The sequence below is a fragment of the Meles meles genome, chromosome 5 (assembly GCF_922984935.1).
Source record: "Meles meles chromosome 5, mMelMel3.1 paternal haplotype, whole genome shotgun sequence".
NCBI lineage: Eukaryota > Metazoa > Chordata > Mammalia > Carnivora > Mustelidae > Meles > Meles meles.
The window spans coordinates 46,555,986-46,576,510 of NC_060070.1; the positions used below are offsets into that span (position 1 = coordinate 46,555,986).

General features: G+C 38.8%; 1 protein-coding gene across 3 annotated transcripts in view; it reads left to right on the top strand.

Annotated features, from left to right (window-relative positions):
* CEP162 (centrosomal protein 162) overlaps positions 1-20,525 on the top strand; it is a 97,766-nt gene that overhangs the window by 60,663 nt on the left and 16,578 nt on the right. For 2 of the 3 annotated variants that reach the window (XM_046006681.1, XM_046006683.1), the window contains 6 exons: positions 6,577-6,703; positions 7,889-8,052; positions 8,779-8,883; positions 12,109-12,321; positions 15,602-16,254; positions 19,568-19,709. In XM_046006681.1, the coding sequence (XP_045862637.1) occupies positions 6,577-6,703; positions 7,889-8,052; positions 8,779-8,883; positions 12,109-12,321; positions 15,602-16,254; positions 19,568-19,709 (1,404 nt within the window). The remainder of the gene's footprint in view (positions 1-6,576; positions 6,704-7,888; positions 8,053-8,778; positions 8,884-12,108; positions 12,322-15,601; positions 16,255-19,567; positions 19,710-20,525) is intronic. The other variant, XM_046006682.1, reaches the window with a different exon arrangement.

Below are 20,525 nucleotides of genomic sequence, written 5' to 3' on the forward strand. Positions count from 1 at the left end.
GTCTTTTGGCAAGCTATTAACATCAAGATAGTTGGGAGATTCCTGGTGGAATGTCACATTTCTGCTATCAAGCATCTTTGCTAGTGAGATTTGGGTTCAGAAGAGATTTAACCATATTTACATTTCCTTCTACCTCAGCCTCCTTCAGTTTTGTGTATGGAGGGGAGGGCTTGAGGAACGGAGTTATTTGCCTCTGGAAATTATCAATAGCACAAGGTATCTTCTTTGTTTGTAGATCTCTAGGATATTTGTAAACCAAGGGGAACTATTTGTTTCTCCTTTATGGAGGTCAGGGGTGCCTGAGGAATGTTACACATATTACGGAGGGGAGCGGATGGAGAAGGGGTGCAAGTTGCCAGCTTTTGCTTTGTCCTCAGCCAGCCTCCTGCTCCCTCATCATTCCCCCCTGGACAATTTTGACCCTTAAATCTTTAAGGCATTTGAAGGTGGAAGGTCTCATCTTCTGTAACTTCTTCCTGCTGAGTAGGGGCGTAGAGCTGTCCCTACATACTCGGGTCAACATTGATCAGTGGAGGAACGTATAGGGGAGCTACAAAAGGCGGAGGCAGCTGAATCCAGCGCTGACAGTGAAGAAGTGTCTTTGCGCGTGGTAAGGATCATCTGTCGTCATGAAGTCATTGCAGCAGTGGAGTCTCGGCACTTTTCTGAGAGATAGGAAACTAAAACTTCCACTAAAAACATCAGAAAATGCTGGATAAAATAGAATAGACATCTTGTAAATGCATAATATAAAAGCTTTCACGAAAGTAAGGGAACTCTCCAGAGGCCAGAAATATGGGAGGGATAAAAACCTAACAGTAAACATCTGCTCCCAGGCCAGCAGTTCAGTAGCCACGGGTGGGCTGGAGCTTTAACAGCAAAGTGGAGACGAGACACTTGGGAGTTCAGCAGGACGTATCCTTCAGTACCGCAGCAGACTAGGAAAACATCTACCCACCTTCGCATGGGGCTGATTTGTCAAGAAGATTTTTTGTTTTAATTTGATCGCTAGATAGGAGGGAGAGAGTCTCCTCTGCTCAGTACCTGTGCTTTCCTGATTGTTCAATACAAATGTCATCCCTTCTGGTTTCATGTGTGTTTTAGTATTTGAATTGACACTACCTGCAAGGGTTGGTCATGCCCAAACTGAAAAAGATAATGCCCTGTGGTCTTGAGTCAATGATAACCTCTAGTGTATCTAGAAGAAACAAATGCAAAACAGCTCTTAGAAGTAAATATACACCCTTAACCCAGCTCACACAGTATTCCTACAGATAAAACCCACTGAAAATATATGCTCACAACACAAAATTATAAAATCCAGAGAAATCATCCACCATGAGCAGGTACTGGATGATTTAATTAACAGCAGCATTAGAACCTCAATAGGATTACTGGATAGACTATAATATAAATAAACTAAAACTGGAAAATATCAGATATATGAAATGCTAAAATATATTTAAATATTTTTAAAAGGTAGTGGCTGAGAATTTCCCAGAAATGATAAAAGAGATGACTTCTCAAATTCAAGAAACCCAGTGACCAGGCTCAGGATAAAAATCTATATCTCGGGCCCCAATGGTGACACTACCAAAGGCAGGAAAAACCTAAAAAGAAATTTAAAAAAAAAAAAAAAAAAAAGGTCAAGATAATAGTAAAAATTCTTCAGGTATTTATTTCTGCAAATACTGTAAGATAGAATGTAAATAGACCTTTTATTTTCATTTACTTTGGTGTTCTGGGTTTGATTTTAGAGCAAAAATTTATCCTGAGAGAAGTCTATAGTATAATAATACTCATACTGAATATATGTGTGTACAATCTCATTTGTACCTTAAAAATTAATACTGATTAGTATAGTATTAAAATACGAGTTGGTTCTCTGTAAAGCATAGATAGAAGCATAGCAAAAGCACAGGTCATGAGCTCACTCTTTTTAGTATCCCAAGGTAGGAAGAGGAACGAGGGTAACCACAACTTTCATTCCATCAGCCTTTATGAAGTACTTGCTACATTCCTGGCACTCATCCTGGTATTGAAATACATTGGGTATACAAGACACGCACAGACCCTGCTCGTTAGGAACATGTATTCTAGTAGGGAAGAGAGTAAGTAAATAAAGGAAATATACAAATAGAATATAAAAATAGCAAATAAGGGTGGCTGGGGCAGAGGGCAAGGCAGTAATAGTCTACAGTGTGGTATAGGAGACCCTCTGAGAAAGTTATGTCAGAAGTCCAGAGCTGAAGGGAAGCAGCAGCCAGCTATGCAAAGATTAAGCCTTTCATCCAGGAGAAAAGCATAAGCTCCTACACGAGGAAGGGCCCTGTTACTTTCTAGAAATAGAGTCTCTGAGGCAGAAGTGGGTAAGTAAGGACAAGGCCAGAGAGGCAAGCAGAGACCCTCTCCGAAAGTCTGCATGGTAACTTACAAGGGAGTACAAGTACTTGCCAGCCTGGAGTCCAGGATTGACCTGGAACGTTACTGGCCTCCTTCAGGTAGGAAGTCATACTTCCCTGGAAAGATGCAAGCATAGAGTGAACATTCATTTAAGTGTCAATTGCATGACTGAACTCAAGATGTTTAAAAGTTCCTTTGAATTCTAAAACTCTGTAATTCCGTGAAGTAGACTCTACTAGAGAGCACTTCTAAATTGATTGAACTAAATAAACAAAAGGTAGTTGTAGAAAGAGCCTGAGCATTCAAAAACGTGAAACTCACTGCTCTCCTGAAAAGACATCTACAGAAAGTCACACAGAAGACTAAACAGTTAAATGATGCTGTCCAATCTGTGATTAGGCTAGAAACCACAGTTATACAGTGCTTTAATGAATGGATTTATTTTCTCCATAAGACTGGATTTGGGATTAGAAGGTAGAATAATAACAGAATTTGTAAGAATTTTATTTTGTAAGAATTTTGTTTTGCTGCGTGTACTGCTGTGAGTCCAAGAGTTTCTTCAGCAATTGAGAGTTTGGTTCGTGAACATTTATTGAGTACCAGCTGTGTGCTTAGTGCCATGAAGTATACAGGCATTAGTAATAAATCAGTCTTGTTCCCATAGAGTTCTCAGCCTGTTAAAGAGAAGAGGCCTGTACACAAATCAATGTCCTATGACGCAGAAAGTAATGACTACTGTGCTAGAGGTGCAGTGAAAGTTTTGGGGAACACAGAGGAGGGGCTGATAGGAATAGCCTCCTTTGAACTAGGCTTTGAAGGATAAGCATGATTTTGTTGAGTGGAGGAATTGGGGGCAATGAAGTAGTGCGTATTGAGCGTTCATTCAGCTTTTAATGTGCTAAGCATTTTTATGCAATTTTCATACAAAGATTAATAAAATCTCTGCTTTCCAGTAAACGTATGTCAGGTGGTGATGAGTGTTGTGACAAGAAAATAAAGCATCATACCTGAAAGTCAGGATGAGGATGATTATTTTATAAAGAGGATCAGGAAAGATTTTCCTGGGGTTTCATTTGAGCAGAAATCTTAATTAAGTAAAAAAGTGAGCCATGGCAGAGAACAACAGTAAGCGCCAACACCTTGCGGCGGGAATGTGCTGGTTCTGTTCAAAGAACAGCTAGAAGTCTCTCATGCCGGAATGAAGTTGGAAGAGGAGGATTTAGGGTAGATACGGTCAGAGGCAGGAGCAGGGCTGGGTTACAGGGCATTGAAGGTCATGGTGATGAAGTTCTAGAACCTAGGTGAGGTTCGGTGGGCTGAGATAAGCCGATGACCAAGAAAGAATTCTTGAGATATCTTTGGTGCAAAATGGTGGTTTATTAAAGCACAGGGACAGGACCTGTGGGCACAAAGAGCTGCTGCCCCGTTATCCTGAGGAGTGGTTGATTATATACACAGAAGTTGGGTAGGTGAGAACAAAGGGCGTGATGTCAGTATCCAAGGAATCTTGGAGGCAAGGTCTCCAGGACCTTGAGGGGCTAACTATTGTTGGGAGAAAGGTTATTTATTACTAGTAGTATATCAGTGGGCCATATGCTTGGGAATGATTCTCAACACTATCTTGGAGGTTTAGAGATAAAGTTTCCTAAAGGAATTGTTGAAGTAGACTTACAGGATTCTGGTCGGACCTGTTGGGGAAGGGGGTCGGTCAGGCTAGGATTGTCCTTAGCAAAACCTCAAGGTGAGGGCAGTTAAGTCCCCAGGGGAGAGCCACTCTGTCTGTTTCACGGGCTTGAGGAACTGAGTTATTTGCCTCTGGAAATTGTGCTATTGTTAAAATAGCTTCTTTGTTGTAAATCTCCAGGACATTGGTAAACCAAGGGAGACTCCGGTCTTGCAGGATTGTGATCTCTGCAAGTTAACTATTTGTTTCTCTTTTATGGCGGTCAGAGGTGCCTGAGGAATGTCATACATATTACCGCGGGGAGCGGGTGGAGAGGGGGTGCAGGGTGCCAGCTTTTGCTTTGTCCTCAGCCAGCCTTCTGCTCCCTCATCAATGGTAAGGACTTTGGATTTATCCTGAGAGGGATGGGAGCCACCAGAGAATTTCAGACAGAGGAACAAAACTCACCACCTCTTTAAAACAATTCCTCTTTGGAATAGAGATCTCGTGAAAAAAAAAAAACCCACATTTGACACACGTGGTCAATTGATCTGTGACAAAGGCAAGAATATACAATGGGGAAAAGTCTGTTCAATACATAATATTAGGAAAATTGAACAGATACATAACAAAGAGGGAAGCTGAGCTACTATCTTATACCATATATTAAAATAAGTTCAAGGGGCACCTGGGTGGCTCAGTCAATTAAGCATCTAACTCTTGATCTTGGGTCAGGTCACCTGGGTGGCTCAGTCAATTAAGCATCTAACTCTGGATCTTGGGTCAGGTCATGATCTCGGAGTCGTGTGATCGAGCCCCGAGTCAGGCTTCACACTGGGCATGGAGCCTGCTTGGGACTCTCTGTCTCCCTCTGCCCTTCCCCCACTTACATGTATGAGCACATGCTCTCTCTCTAAAAAAAAAAAAAAAATGGGTTAAAGATTTGAATATGAGACCTGAAACCATAAAACTCCCAGAGGAAACCATAGGCAGTAAGCTCTTGCACATCGGTCTTAGCTTCCCACCCATCCCCGACCAGTCTCCTCAGGCAAAGGCAACAAAATCTTAAATGAACAAATGGGATAATATTAAACTGAAAAGCTTTTGCACAAGTGAAGGAAGCCATTAACAAGTTAAAAGGCCATCTATAGAGTTGGAGAAGATATTTGTAAATGATTTATCTGTTAAGGAATTAATATCCAAAATATGTAAAGAATTTATACATCTTAATGTCAAAAACACAAATAACATGTTGAAAAAACAGCCAGAGGACATGAGTATATATTTTCCCAAAGAAGACAGACAAATGGCCAACAGACACATGAAAGTATGCTCAACATCTCTAATCATCAGGGAAACGCAAGTCAAAGCCACAATGAGATAGCAACTTATATCTGTCACATATGCTATGGTCAAAAAGACAAAAAGTAACAAGTGTTGGTGAGGTTGTGGAGAAAAGGGAACCCTCATACATTGTTGGTGAGAATATAAATTGGTGCAGCCAATGTGGAAAACAGAATGAAGGATCCTCAAAAAAATCAAAAATACAACTACTATGATCCGGCAATTCCACTTCTGGGTATTAATTCAAAGAAAACGGGAACACCAATCCGAAGAGATTCGTGTACCCCGTGTTCCTTGCAGCATTATCTATACTGGTCAAGATATGGAAGCAATGTAAACATCCACTGAGAGATGAACACCAACTATTACTCAGCCATAAAAAAGGATGAGATCTTGCTATTTGTGACAACATTGATAGATCTAGAAGATAACCATGCTAAGTGATAAGTCAGAGGAGAACAGATACCATATGATTTCACTTATATGTGAAATAAACGAGCAAAAACAAACGAGTGCAGAAACACTGTTGGTTACCAGAAGTGGGGGATGCCAGGGGACTTGGGGGTTGGAAAAATTATCAGTTATAAAATAAGACATAGTGTTGTGATTGACAGCATAGGGAATCTAGTCAATCATGTAATAACTTTGTGTGATGACAGATCATAACTAGATTTACCATGGGGATTGTTTCATAATATATACAAATATCAAGTCACTATGATGTGCACCTGAAACTAACGGGATATTTATTGTATGTCAGTTAGACTTCAGTATTTTTTTAATTAAAATTTCTTTGGCTAGTGTGAGAATAGATTAGCTGCTGGAAGTTGAAGAGGCACACCAGTTAGGACGTTATTCCAGTAATCCAGAAGTGAGAACAGTTCATTGGAAGGTTTTTAGGCTGTATTGAGTTAGATAATTGGAACTGATCTAGTAGGCTATGGGGAGTTACAGTAATTTGGCAGGGTGGAAGAAAGTGATGACACCAGAACTAAATTTAGGAAAAATAATTAAGTATTTAGAAAAAACACATGTATTTAGAAAAAAATACATGTATTTAGAAAAATACATATGTAGAATTAAGGATGGATGGGGTAAAAGAGAGCCTATACCACAGTTTTGGGGGGCCAGAAATATTTTGCTTTTTTATTTCTGTGACCATCAAGAAAGAAAAAAACAGTTTATTGGAAGACATCAAAAGACTGAAGCAAGACAAACAAGCTCTTGAAGTAGACTTGGAAAGAATGAAGAAAGAGAGAGACCAAGCCAAAGATCAGATTGCTTATGCCACAGGTAAAATGCTGAGCTGAAAGTTTACCTTTATACTCGTAAGTGTTCTTGAATTTAAGTAATAGTTGCTGTTATTACTTATGGAATCGGAATCATATTCCTTAAAGTATGTTGTAATTTTAGAAAAATTTTTAAAAACTAGTTATTAATAGGCATGCAGATTTTATTGGTTTTAGCAGGAATAATTGCAGGATCAGGAAAAAAAATCAAGGATTATTTTGAATCTGTGGCATCTTATACTTATTCATGTTCATGTTTGTCACCCTAACTAGACTGTGACCTTCCTGAGGGCATGGTCTGCCTTTTTATCCCTGAATCTGAAACCTAGGCTCTCAAGTATTTGCCAGATGAACAAATAACACTGCACTGTGTTTATAGAAAACACAAGATAAATGTGACATTCCCCACCAGGAAAGACAAAAGAAAGATAAGAATGCAGAAAAGTTTAATATTTTAAAAATCACAAATAAACATGAAATGTGGTACTGTGGTACTACATAGGGGTTTTAGGGAAGAGTGGCATTTGAGCTGGGTCCAACAGATTGAAAGACACAGAAGTGAAGGGATGGAGGGAGGTTGCTGGAATGTGTTTCTTGAGCACATTCTTGAGTGCACCTGTGGATTGGAGTTTAGGAAGACAGAACCCGGGACTAGAAAGTGGATCAGAGGAGCCCTTGTGAGGGTCTTTCTCTTGTGAAACTATGATCCTCGATATAAGATATGTACAGTAAAATCCCCTTACCTGCATTTGTTTTACTAATCCATAAAATAGAATTATAATAGTGCCCATCATGTTTGTTGTATTAAATGAAATCATGCATGGTAAGCACTCTTTAATGTTTCTCATTACAATTTTTTAATATAATTATAGGACTTCTTCATGTTTATTATCTCTTGGATCTAATATTTATTGTCTCATAGAAACAACTTTGCTTTTATAATGAAAGTGGAAAAACAATTTATCAAAAAATTTATACACAGCCAATATTGTTGTGAATTTGAGGATTTGGACTATAAAAACAATATCTCTTTACTAGTAGATTAAGCTGGACATTACATTGCAAAGATCATTTTTTTCTTATTTTTTCATAATGCTTTCATTAGATAGGTATTGGTTTTCATGTAATTTAGTTTATTTCCATATTTTGGAAAATTATAATCAAGTTCAGGAGTTCCTTTATCTTATAGGTGAAAAATTATATGAAATAAAAATTTTAGAAGAAACACATAAGCAAGAAATCAGTCGTCTACAAAAAAGATTACAGTGGTATGCTGAAAATCAGGAACTTCTGGATAAAGATGCAATTCGGCTTAAAGAAGCAAATGAAGAAATTGAGAAGCTCAAACTTGAGGTAGTAAGATCATTTTAGAAAGTATTTCTGTGATGAACCCTATTCAACAATTAGTTCTTCTTAGCCTTGTAAGTATAATTGAGTCAATACCATAAACCCTGCTAATGAAAATAGCTGGTTTGGGTTTTAGACTGAGAATAAATCTAAGCTCCTTACTATAACCTGTCATGTCTGCATATTGTCTGAACCCTGCCTGTCTCTTGAGCCTCATCTGTATGTATCATACTTCAGGAGTCACTCTCCTGCAGCCACAACAAACCTCCCTCTGATTCTTGAACATGCCATGCTTGTTCCATGGGTTGCTTTGGCCTAGATTACTTTGGCCTAGTTTCTTCCGTGTCTCACTCCTCATTCAAGTCCCAGCTCTAGTTTCTACTCCCCAGAAATCCCTTTTCTGATCTGCTCATCTAATGGAGCTACCAGTCCTGCCCCTTCAGACCTTTCTTCCCATTCTGTCACTCTGTTTTATTTTCTTCCTAGCACTTGTCACTCTTTGGGATTATTTTATTTACTCACTGATATACTTTTATTAGCTTATCATGTGTCTCCTCCGCCAGAGTACAAGCACTGTAAAAGCAGGCTTATCTTGTTTGCCCTCCAAATCTCCAGCACATCGCCCTATCTGGGAATTAATAAATAAATGAATGAATACATTATGCGTCTCTCCTAGGGTTTCTCTGGTGTGTTTTAAATATGCTCCTCAACATTTTCTTTACTTATTGATAGGTTGAGAAACTGAAAGCTGAGTCTGGAAATCCATCTATTTCACAGAAGATACGTTTAAAAGAGAAAGCAGCTGATGCCAAAAAAATTCAGGATCTAGAGCGACAAGTATGTGTTCAGGGTAAATTTTCATTAAGGCATTTTATATACAGTGCATTTTTGTTTTCTCTTGTTTCAGTAGTTCCTACAAAATATAATTTACCTGAAAATTTTTGTTTTTATTCATTTATTTTAATATAGAACTTCCCTTAAATACTTGATATGCAATATTTAAAGTGACAGAAATAAAAGTAGTAAACAAAATCATTTTATATAGTCTGTGGCTTTCTGCCTAAAGAATGTGTAGGCTGTTGTGCCTCATTGCAGGTAAGCTGTGGATGAAAGGTGATTGTGCATTCTAGCTCTATTAGACATCTGGAAACAAGCAGCATTCTAAAACTCTGGGTATGGAGTTAGGATTCCTTCTCCTGATGAAAGTTTGCTGAGAAAGGATTATAGGAAAGGAGATCCTTGAGTTGGAAACATGTTAGAAAAGCTTGGGAAGTGTTGTGAAACACCCTTGAAACAGAACATTTAGCCTTCCGAAAAGCTGGCCTTAATTTTGAGTTCTTGCTCACTGTCAAGCTTCGAAATACTCATTTCATGGTGTGTGTAGCTGGGAGACCTTTTCAAAAAATCATATAGTGATACTTAATAGGATAAAGATGTTTTTTCATTGAAGTAGTTGTTTTGTGGGGTGGAATATTAACTTTCTCCTTCTGTTTTTAAAACTCCGTAATGTTTTACATTACATTTCATAACGCAATATCAAAACAAAATAAGAGTTTCCAACCCTGTTCATAAGGGAGCCTGACTCCGTAGTCAAGTCATGATCCTTAAATGTACGGCTATTATTCCATCACAAACACAAAACTGTGAGGTCATCAGTGGGCTGAGTATTTTCCCAGTTTTATGAGAGAAGAAAAACTAAGCAAAAAATTAACTTTGTTACTTTTACAGGACCTGTTCTTACATTAAAAGGTATGATTTGGTAGCTGGGCTCAGTAGGAAGGAAAGGAATAGCACAGAGGTGTTTTGAAGAGCTACAAATATTCTGAAATAACTGTAATCTAGGATTGCTTGGCTATTTTTCAGTGCTTAAGATTTAAATTAGCTAATGTAGATGAAGCCACCCAGAATTGTGAGAGAGAAGACCAAAGAAACTTCTCCACCTGGTGAATTTAAGAGAAATAATGTAGAACTAAATGTGTGAGAGTAAAAAACTGAAGCATGATTAAGAGCAAAATTAAGACTTGAAATGATGATCCATATTCACTAGGAATATAGCACTTCATACAAATTACCTTTCTCTTTTATTAATGGTTTCATTAAAAGTTCATTGGTTTACCATTTTAAACTATATCTTTCTAAAATATTGCCCATTTATAGTATTTTGTATAGTTTGCTGCATGTACATTTTAGATCTTATTCTGTTCCCATGAACATTTCTATCCTAATGATTTTAAACCTTAACATATATTTTAAAGTCAAGGTATATCACAGTATATTCAGAATCATTTTGGAGCCATATTCTGAAATAGATCAATTATAGCATAATTAATAATAATCTCCTTTTCTAAATAGTACATAAGTAAAAATGGGGCTGATTAATTAGATGCATGTAATAATGAAAACTTCAGATTATGTGCAGTTTTTTACTCATGCTTTTATTTAGTGGGGTATTCCATAGCTTAATTTCCAGTGAGAATTTTTAAAAAAGCGTTTACTTTGTATGACAGCCACACTGGTATCAGTCACCAAAGAATAATATTAAAAAGCAAAATTAAAGAAAATATGAATAAAATCTAATTTTCCAAAAAAACCAAACATTTAAGAAGTCAAAATTAGATTAAAACATTTCTTAAAATTTTAAGTGAAAACATTAATTATAAGTAATATACACCATTTTTAAAAATAGAGATCTTTTTTCAATATATATGGTGTATTATATGTATGTATGTACTTTTATATGTTTAGGTCTACTCCAAATAACTAGATTTTTAATACCAGAGAAAACAAATCTTTGAAAATGTTGCAGATGAAATTATCAATATTTGTTATCTGGATATATTTCAATTTATGGTACATATATGAATATGCAAGCAGTTTTCATGAATGGAAATATTTGCTTTTAACTTTACAAATGATGAGATCCTTGAATACTTAAACAGGAACAGTATTCAATCTATAAACAGGATTTTGAGTACCAGCAACCCACCGTGCCTTAGGAAGGGTAGGTTCTGAGACCAGATGATAATAAAAACCAATATTATCAAGCCCTTACTGTATGCTGGGCATTCTGCTAAGCACTTTGCCAAGATAGATGTCAACTGATCCTCACTTAAATGTATCAGTGCCATGAAATTGGTATTGTTGTCATTCCCACTTTCCACTCGGGCAAAAGAAATTTAGATGGAGGAGATGACAGAGCTGGGTGGCACAATTTTAACTCCAGACATGCTCTGACCACTGCACTAGACCGCCTCTCATGTGCTATTTTATTGTATTGTATGCTCAGAGGGTAGAAACCTGCTCAACAAAGAATTTCGTGCTTTAATATGTTTTTCTAGGATATCTTAACTGTAATACCTTTAACAAAAACAAGTATATACACGTGCACATACATAATGTCTGTGAGCCTTAGCACTGTTCTTTCTTACAGAAAGACCGCAAAATATGTTATTGTTTAATAGACCAAATGAAAAATTGTCTTTTGTGAAGACCTCATTACATATTATTAGTTCTCCTTGCTTTCTGACTGAAAGAAGTAACTTAAAGATAGATCAAACTGCATTTTGAGGGGATATCTGTAGGAGGGATGAGATCACGTAGAGATTGTTGCAGGTAGGGGCTGGTGCTTAGGAAGCTTGTGTTTATTGCAAAAGTTCTATACATTGATGTCATTTAAGTCATTTTTAAATCAATAGATAGTATAAACATGATCATCCAAGGGAGTCTGTGGGGAAAAGAAAGACCATTTGTCCTCAGAAAGATTGGCTATTACTAGTACAATAGAAAGTCCCAAGATCTATTTCAAATAAATGTAAGAGGATTTCTGTAAATTAACCAGTACTAAACTAGACATTATACTATAGGGTTTTAAAATCAGATCATCTAGGGATATAAAATTTGAAATTAATCTTTTTTTATGCATTTGATTCAGTCTTAAGATGTGATATAAACCTGTCTTTGAAAGCTAGATGTGAATGATAGAGCATAATCTAAATTTATACATTGAACTGCTTGGTTTTAATATATTTGTGACCTTACATATATGCAAAACTATTTTAAAAGATTAAGGAAATGGAAGGAATTCTAAAGAGAAGATATCCCAATTCTTTACCTGCTTTAATATTGGCTGCATCAGCAGCTGGTGATACAGTAGACAGAAATACAGTGGACTTTATGGAAAAAAGGATAAAAAAACTAGAGGCTGATTTGGAAGGCAGAGATGAAGAAGCAAAGAAAAGCCTTCGGACCATGGAACAACAGTTCCAGAAAATGAAGGTAAGAGCCAGCTAGACTCTCGGGGGTCTCAGTACCATGGGGGCTGGGCACTTCTCAGGTCTCATTTTGACAAACCACTAAACATCCTTCCCTGTAAAACCTTTACCATGAATGTCAGCAGATGCAAAAGAAACCTAGACCCATCTTGTCTTTTTTGTTCTCCTTCAGTACCTTTTCTTTTTGTTTCAAGAATGGAAAATCAAGCACAGGGTCCCCTCTCAGTGATATCAGAATTAGTGGAAATTAAGTCATGGAAAGGCAGAGTAAAACACCTCTGATGTATAGTCAATAAAAAATTGTTTTTTTAATTGCCATGGTTGAAAATACTTTCTTGAAATTTCCCTAGACAAGGGAGAAGAGAGTAAGACAGAAGAATACGTCTTGGGGGATAGAACAGGGGGCCAGGCAATGCCTGTTGAAAATGTTCTTACTTTCTCTGAGTTTTCTGATCCTTCATGAGGAATGAAGTCGAAACTACAAGTGCAAGGATGACCAAGTATGAAAGAAGATGTGATATTTCATTTACTTTAAAAACTTGTTGAGCACACAGTTTCTGCAGTAATTCATGCTAGATGTTTCACAGACATTTTAGTTCATCTTGCATCATCCTTCCATCACTGGTGAGAAATAGATATTGCTACCTTGCTGTACAGACAGGGGAGCAGAGATGTTCACAATTGAACTTCTTCCCCGAGATGCTGCTGCTGGTGAGCGATAGAGCAAGGCCTCAAATCCTAGGCCACACTGCTTCTAGGAAGCAGATCTCATTCTCCACAGATTTCTATCCTGAGAGAAGCAAGAGACAATAGACTATTAGATTCCAGAAACAGTAGAAGGTTGAAAGCCTGGTCCAGTACATCGGCCTGCTAGTTAATTTCAGATCCTATCAAAGAAGTTGGTTTATTCCACCTGCTTTTTCAAATCTCTCAGCCCACTACCAGGTTCTCTTTCTTCTCTCACTCTCCTGACTTCCAAGGTGGACTTCCATTTTAAGCACTCAGTTTCCAACCATGCTTACCTTCCTTGCTTTCTGCTCCAGTTCACCCATCTCTTTCTCCACTCCTCCTCTCACATAAATCTGAGGAGATGGCGCAGTCGTGAGAGTAGGACCGTCACAGGTGTGTGGGTGTCTGGTCTCGTGAATTCCCCCAGTGCTACTTGGCGAGCCTATTGCTGTAGCTAATCAGTTTCTTCTATTTCCCTAAACGTTCACTCCAGACCTCCTTCCATCAGGTTCCTCTGACCCCACAGTACTTTTAAGAGACACAGTGCAATGGAAAACACACAGGCTTATAGAGTCAGACCAGCCTTCCCTCCAGGCCCAGTTTAACCCTTAGGGCTTCATGACTTTGCACTGGTTACTTCAGCTCAGTCCCTCTCTTCATATGTAAAAGAGATAATAACTGACTTAGTGCCAATTAATACACTTAGATGCCCAAATTTCTTTCAGTTCCTCTGTACCTTTTTATCACCATGTCACTCTACGGCCGTTATTAATAAAAAATTAGTAATAGCTATTGTAATCTGACTAGGCTACACATACCCACTTTACCCCATCCTCTAATCAGCTCTTGACAGGAAAGCCAAAATTATATTTCCATATCCCTCTGTCTTACACACATACACACCTTTCTTTATATCCCTCAATAACTTCCTCAATAATTAATTCCTCAAAAATGGCCTATAATTCCATGTACGGCCAGACCCCTCCCACTGTCCAGTGTGTTCTCCCACAACGCTTTCTCTGTTCCATTATACTAACATGTTTCTCCTTACCATGTTTCCTGTAGCCACACATGTTGGCAGACTCTTGCCTTTGACTGGTGTGCTCTGTCCACCTCATTCACAGCTAAGGTGTTCCTCTCCTTCAGCTCTCAATCCGGGCATTGCTACCCCATGAGACCTTCATGGACCCTCTGATAGACAAATTATCTCACAGGCACTCTAGTCCCACGCACTTCTCCATTGCATCTACCACATTTCCGGCCATTTTGATTGGATCATGAGGGATCGCTCTCCCCATCTAGCTTCTAGACCTGATGGCTGGGACTATTCTGCCTTTACTCACCATTGTGTTCCATCATTCAGCAAGGTGCCTGACACAGAGCAAATGCTGAAATATTTTACTTAATTGATCCCTAATTCATAGGCTGTTGGAGGATCAAGCAGCAAAGTATATGTAAAGCCCTACTGCTTTGTGTGGAGTGTAGCAAGTATTCAATAAATGATTATAATAATTACAACTAATATTAGCATTCCACTGACCAAATAGAGGCATAAATTCCAATCCTCTAGCCTATTTTTATATATCTAAATCCACCCACCCTGACTTTTCTCTTTTTGCAGTTCCCTCCTGTCCCTGCTCACTCTGTCACTTCTTCCTTTCATTTCCAGTTCCCAGTACACACCAAGCATTAGATTGCCTTGACCTGTACTCTTCCTAGTTCCAAAATGTCCCTGCTTCCACTTATCCCTAAATTTACACTCATCTCTCAAGCCCAAACCTAAATGTGCTCTCTCTGCTGTGGCCTTCCCACCTTTTCTCAGGCTTCCATGCACATTGGGGCGCCTCGTCCCCGTTGCACATATTCATAGGATGTTGTCATAGGACAGTGAAACTTGCTATGTCACTCTCCTGACCAGGCTGTGAACTCTTGGAAGGCTGCACTTCTTTATCTTCAGACTCTGGCACAGAGCCTGGCACACAGCAGTAGCTCAATAAATATTCATTGAATGAATGAACAAACACTGTAGTGCCTCCCTCCAGAGAAACCTATTTAGGTTATTATTATTTTTTTTTTTGTAATACTAAAGCTCCAGTATAACAAATCCAAGCTGATTTACTCCTTATGAGATTCCTAAATTGATATTAAGAAGTTGAAAATGTACTATTTCTTAAAGATTTCAGTGCCCCCAATTGCTTTCCCTATTTCTCCTGAAAGCGTAGTTTGTCAATTTGCAGAGACGGGTACACAATAATAGGTTCAGTTGTGATACTTAAAATAAGTTTTGGGGTGTACAGAAATGTGTGATTTTTGTTTATAAAGAAACATATTAATTGTGAGATGATGCAACATACTGAGAAGATAAAACATTATGCCCTTTCAAGATTAGGACTTCAGTACCTGTGACTGACTCAGAGAACTCAGAGTTGGAGGCATCAGAATACACAGTGAGTGTCTGAATGAAGGAATAGGGAGGACCCAGCAGACCGTAGGGCTTCAGTAACCAATGTCCTACTTAGCAGCGGTTTTGACCTGACACGGATTCTTGTCTTCAGATTCAGTATGAACAAAGACTGGAGGAGCAAGAGCAGCTACTTGCCTGCAGATTAAAGGACGCATCCCAGAAGCAGTCTGACAGCTCCCGCAGGGTGGAAGCACTAGAGAAGGAGCTCGACGACATCAAGGAAGCCCATCAAATCACTGTAAGAAAACTTGAAGCTGAAATAGACACTCTTAAACATCAAAATGCCGAATTGGAACTCAAGAAAAATGATAAAGAGGATAAAGATTTCCAGTCTATCGAATTCCAGATAGAACAGGCTCACGCTAAAGCTAAACTGGTGAGACTTAATGAGGAGCTGGCTGCGAAGGGGAGAGAAATACAAGACCTTTCAAAAACCGTGGAGAGGCTTCAGAAGGAGAGAAGGATGATGCTGTCTAATCAGAGCTCCAAGGGTAGAGAGGAAGTGACTGCAAAAAGGGTGAAGAAAGATGGTTTGCATTCAGGTAAAGGAAATGCGAACTCATTCCCTGGAACCCTGGATGGCAGGCTTTACCAACCACATACTTTCACTGATTCCCATGTTTCAGAGGTTTTACAAGAAAACTGCAGATTGAAAAATGAACTGGAGAGATTAACTGTGGAGAGGAATGAGCTGAAGATGAAATCTGAAGCCGCAGTGAACCAATTTGAAAATTCCATGAAAAGGTAAAATGTGAATCTGGAATTATATGGGGACATACAAAGATAAAAACATCAAAATTTTAAGATGTATTTCCTCTGGTAGTTAGTTTTAACCCTGAACTGAATTCATTTCCAAATCTTAAGAAATTGTATTACATTGCCAAGCATAGATCTCTCTCAGAGTAGGATCCTCTACCTGTTGGAAGCCAGATTCTGATAAACGTGAATCTCCGTGTCAACCCCAACCATGTCCTCGGGCTGACAAATCCTGTCTCCATGTTTATCTAGGTTGTGTTAGTAAGCTGACCCATGGGGCCATCTTGCAAATGAATGTCATCATTGATGACCCCTACGCAGACTGCAGAAAACAGCTGTTACTAAAACTAGTTGAACGGGGGTGCCTGGGTAGCTCAGTTGGTTAAGCGTCTGACTTTTGATTGCGGCTCAGGTCATGATGTCAGGGTCATGAGATCGAGTCCTGTGCCTGCACTGAGTGTGGAGCCTGCTTAAGATTCTCTGGGGCACCTGGGTACCTCAGCTCAGCATTAGCATTCCACTGACCAAATAGAAGCATGTTTTCCAATCCCCTAGCTCGGTAGCTGGGCGTCCAGCTCTTGGTTTCAGCTTGAGTCATAATCTCCTGGATCTGAGCCCTGTGTCAGGTTCCTCACTCAATGGGAAATCTGCTTGAGTTTCTCTCCTTCTGCCCCTTCCCCTGCCCCCGTTCATGCAGTCACGCTCTCCCTCTCTCTAAAATAAATAAATATTTAAAAAAACAAACTAGTTGATATTCTAAGAGGAAAAGTTCCTCTTTTCCAAAGTAACTCTTCAAAATAATCTAGTGCTCACATCCATTCATGCCTTGAAGAACTTTTGTGCTCATCCCTTTCCTTCTCAGAATCACTCAGTACTGTCTACTTTCTTTCCTCCAAGCCTCCTAACATGTTCAGATCTTCTTCACTGTCATCAAACCAAGTCCTAGTCCTCTTTCTGTCAGTACCGGTTTTCCACAAGTAGCCTCTTATTTGCACCTCACCTCCTCTCAACCGGGGCTCTCCTCCTCACCACTCTTGTAAATCTCATCTCTCAGTAGTGACCTTTCCTGGTCCAGTGATGTTGTCTCTATTCTCATTTTCCTGGACATTGTTGGCTTTCCTCAAATATGGGTTTCCTCCCATAACCTCCATGACTGACACCTCTAACACTCCTCTTCCGTGTCTTTTAACTAACTCTGCCTCCTTTTCATTCTCCTTCCTCAAAAATCAGACTTCCACCAGGGTTAATTTTTCAGCTTTGTTTATTCTCAGTTCTTTCTCCGTTGCTAAATTCATCCATTCTTGTGGCTTCTACAAACCATGACTCCAATTTACTTTTCAAGGTTTGTTTTCTTCCCTGAGCACAGATATTAAATCTGTTTCCGAATTATTCCTCTCGGAATCAGTAGAATCTCAAATTTTATTCCATTTTTACCAATAAACTAGTTCCTCCTCAAAACTTTTGCATCTCTGTCTATGACCATGGTTTTTCAATCGCCAAGTTCAGCTTTACCTCCTTTATTTCTTGGGCTCACAGTTTATGGGGTGCTTCCTTATAAATACGTGTCCTTTTGCTTTCTACCTTCCTGTAGACAGCAGCCTTACCTGGTTTACTAGACAGCTTCCCCACCCTAATCTCCCTGATTTTAGTTTCTGTCTCCCCCAATCATTTCACTTAAAAATCATTAATATTCCTGTATCTGAGTTACACTGCCCTCCAGTAACTCCCACTTCCTGAAGTATCAAGACTAAATTATTCTACCTGGCTTCCCAGGTGCCAGAACCTTCTCTGTGGGCCTGACTTGCTGAATGTCTTTGCTGCCTTTTGCTCATCCATGCTTCAAGTACTGCCTCCTCCACAAAGTATTTCCTAGAGCCTCGCAGGAAACTTCCTGCTCCTAGCTCCTCCATAACTTATGTACCAAGTACCTATATTAAGTACCAAGAAAGCACTAGTCGTACACTGCCTTATAACTCCTTGAGAACTGATACATGATTATCCTTCTTTTGCAACCTGGCATAGGAGCAGAAGGAGCGAGCACCTAGATGAATGCATATTGATTGATTGGCAGCTGTGTCTGATTGAATCATCCTGTCAACCATAAATGCTTCCAAAATGAAACCTTGTCTCTCAAGTCCTGAATGTGATACTGGAAATGAAGCTATTTGAAAAGAATCATATTCCTTTTAGGAAATAATTTAAAATTGAAATTTTTCCTGTGCATTTTTCTATACGTAATTTGGTATTGTTAACCTGCTTATCAGATAGCCCTCGGCCTGAGAAGTGAGGAATAACCTTTCCCAATCCCAGATTTAGGCTGTTTTAGCTTTGCTGTTATTGTTGTTCAGTTGTTTTTTACTTTAGTTTGGTTATATCATAAGTGCTTTAGGTTTTTATGCTTTTCCGAACACCCTAATCACACCCTTTGTATGAGGAAATATTCATGTAAGTCAAATAAGCAACTGATAAATTTGTTTATAGTTTGGGAATTGCCACGTTAATATGTATCAACAGAGATTTATCCAGTATCTGCTTTGAGTAAAATCCTGTCACTTTTTAATAACTTTTCCAGTAAGAGAGAAAATGTTTGTAAGAAATGTATCAAATGTTTATCAGAACTTTGCCACTTATTAAACTGCCTCTGAATGCGTGAATTTTGTCAGAGAGACAAATCAGAGTCTCTCACACTTAACAAGCAAAAAAAACTAGGTGCAGGTAACAGTGGGTCCTAAAGAATTACCATAAAGGTTATTTTATTTTTATGACATGGCAGCTAGCCCTGGAGTCATATGCATGGACCAAAAACATGTTGCCTAGCGACAAAGCTTTGGAGATCCTAAAAGGAACTATGATTATCAAAATAAGAATCTGGGCAAAAATCTGAGTTTCTCCTAAAAGATAAAATATGAGGATGAGGCCCTTGCTTTAATCCAGACAGAACATTTAGAACCTTTGATTCTATCAGAAAGTACAGCCCCAGGCTGGGGGTTGAGTGAAAGGCCCAGACTTTGAGCTCCAACTCTGCTGGGCTTGAACCTCAGGTTTGCAATTTACTAATGAACTCTAGAGACATCACTCTTTCCTCAACTTAAGTTTGCCCTTATAAAATTCAGTAAATAATAGCTCATGGCATGGTTGTAAGATCTCACAGGCGATCCTGTATAAAGCACCTGTCAGAGTGTAGTATGGGTGCTCTCTCTCCCTTTGTTTCTTTAATTTCCAGGCTTCATATATTACTTTTGTGCTGACTCTGAATTGAAGAGCTGTTTTTATGCATGATTTTCTTTGATTTGCTCTGCAGAGTCAAGGAAGATACTGCAGCACACATTGCATCTCTCAAAGCATCTCATCAGAGGGAAGTAGAGAAACTCCTTTGCCAAAATGCTGTAGAAAATTCTTCTTCCAAAGTAGCTGAACTAAATCGTAAAATAGCAACTCAAGAGGTAGATGACTTTAACACACTTTCTTTAAAATTATTTTTTTCAGGACTGTTAACAGAACATTATTTAATTCAGAAATCATTAACTTTGCTTTTTGATAAAGAAATTATTGACATGATTTTTTTTTTTTACAGGAGACGGTGCCATTACCGTGCATTTAACTATTCTACTTTAAGATTATTCTCTCTTAAAACAAGGGTTTCTCAGTTTTGTGCCAACATTTCTCAAATAGTTCTTCTCCTAAGGCAGTTGTAAGGGATGGTAGAAGGAATGGTAGAATCACATTATGTGATTGAGACCTGAGTACCTGAACCTTAATGTTGAACCATCTCCCTCTGCCCACATCCTGGTTGACAAGTAATTATCCTAGTCATTCTTCTTGCCCAATGGCCTTTCATTCATTAAACAAATAATGATCCGAGGTCTGTAGACAATCAGGCACTGGGATAAAATAATCAACAGAGAGATATACACAACTGTAGTCATTATGAAGCATAGTCTTCTTAGAATTATGACAGAGTATGCTGAAAGTTCGTCCATGTTTCTTCAAAAAAGTGTATCTTCCTTCTTGGTTAGTATGTACATCTATGTGGAATATCCATGAATATCTAGTATGTGGCCCATTTTCTATGGTGTTAGAAAATTGAAAACACATTAAGATAGAATAGTTAAGTCCTGGGGCGCCTGGGTGGCTCAGTGGGTTAAAGCCTCTGCCTTCGACTCAGGTCATGATCTCAGGATTCTGGGATTGAGTCCCACATCTGGCTCTCTGCTCAGCGGGGAGCCTGTTCCCCCCACCCCCGCCCTGCCTGCCTCTCA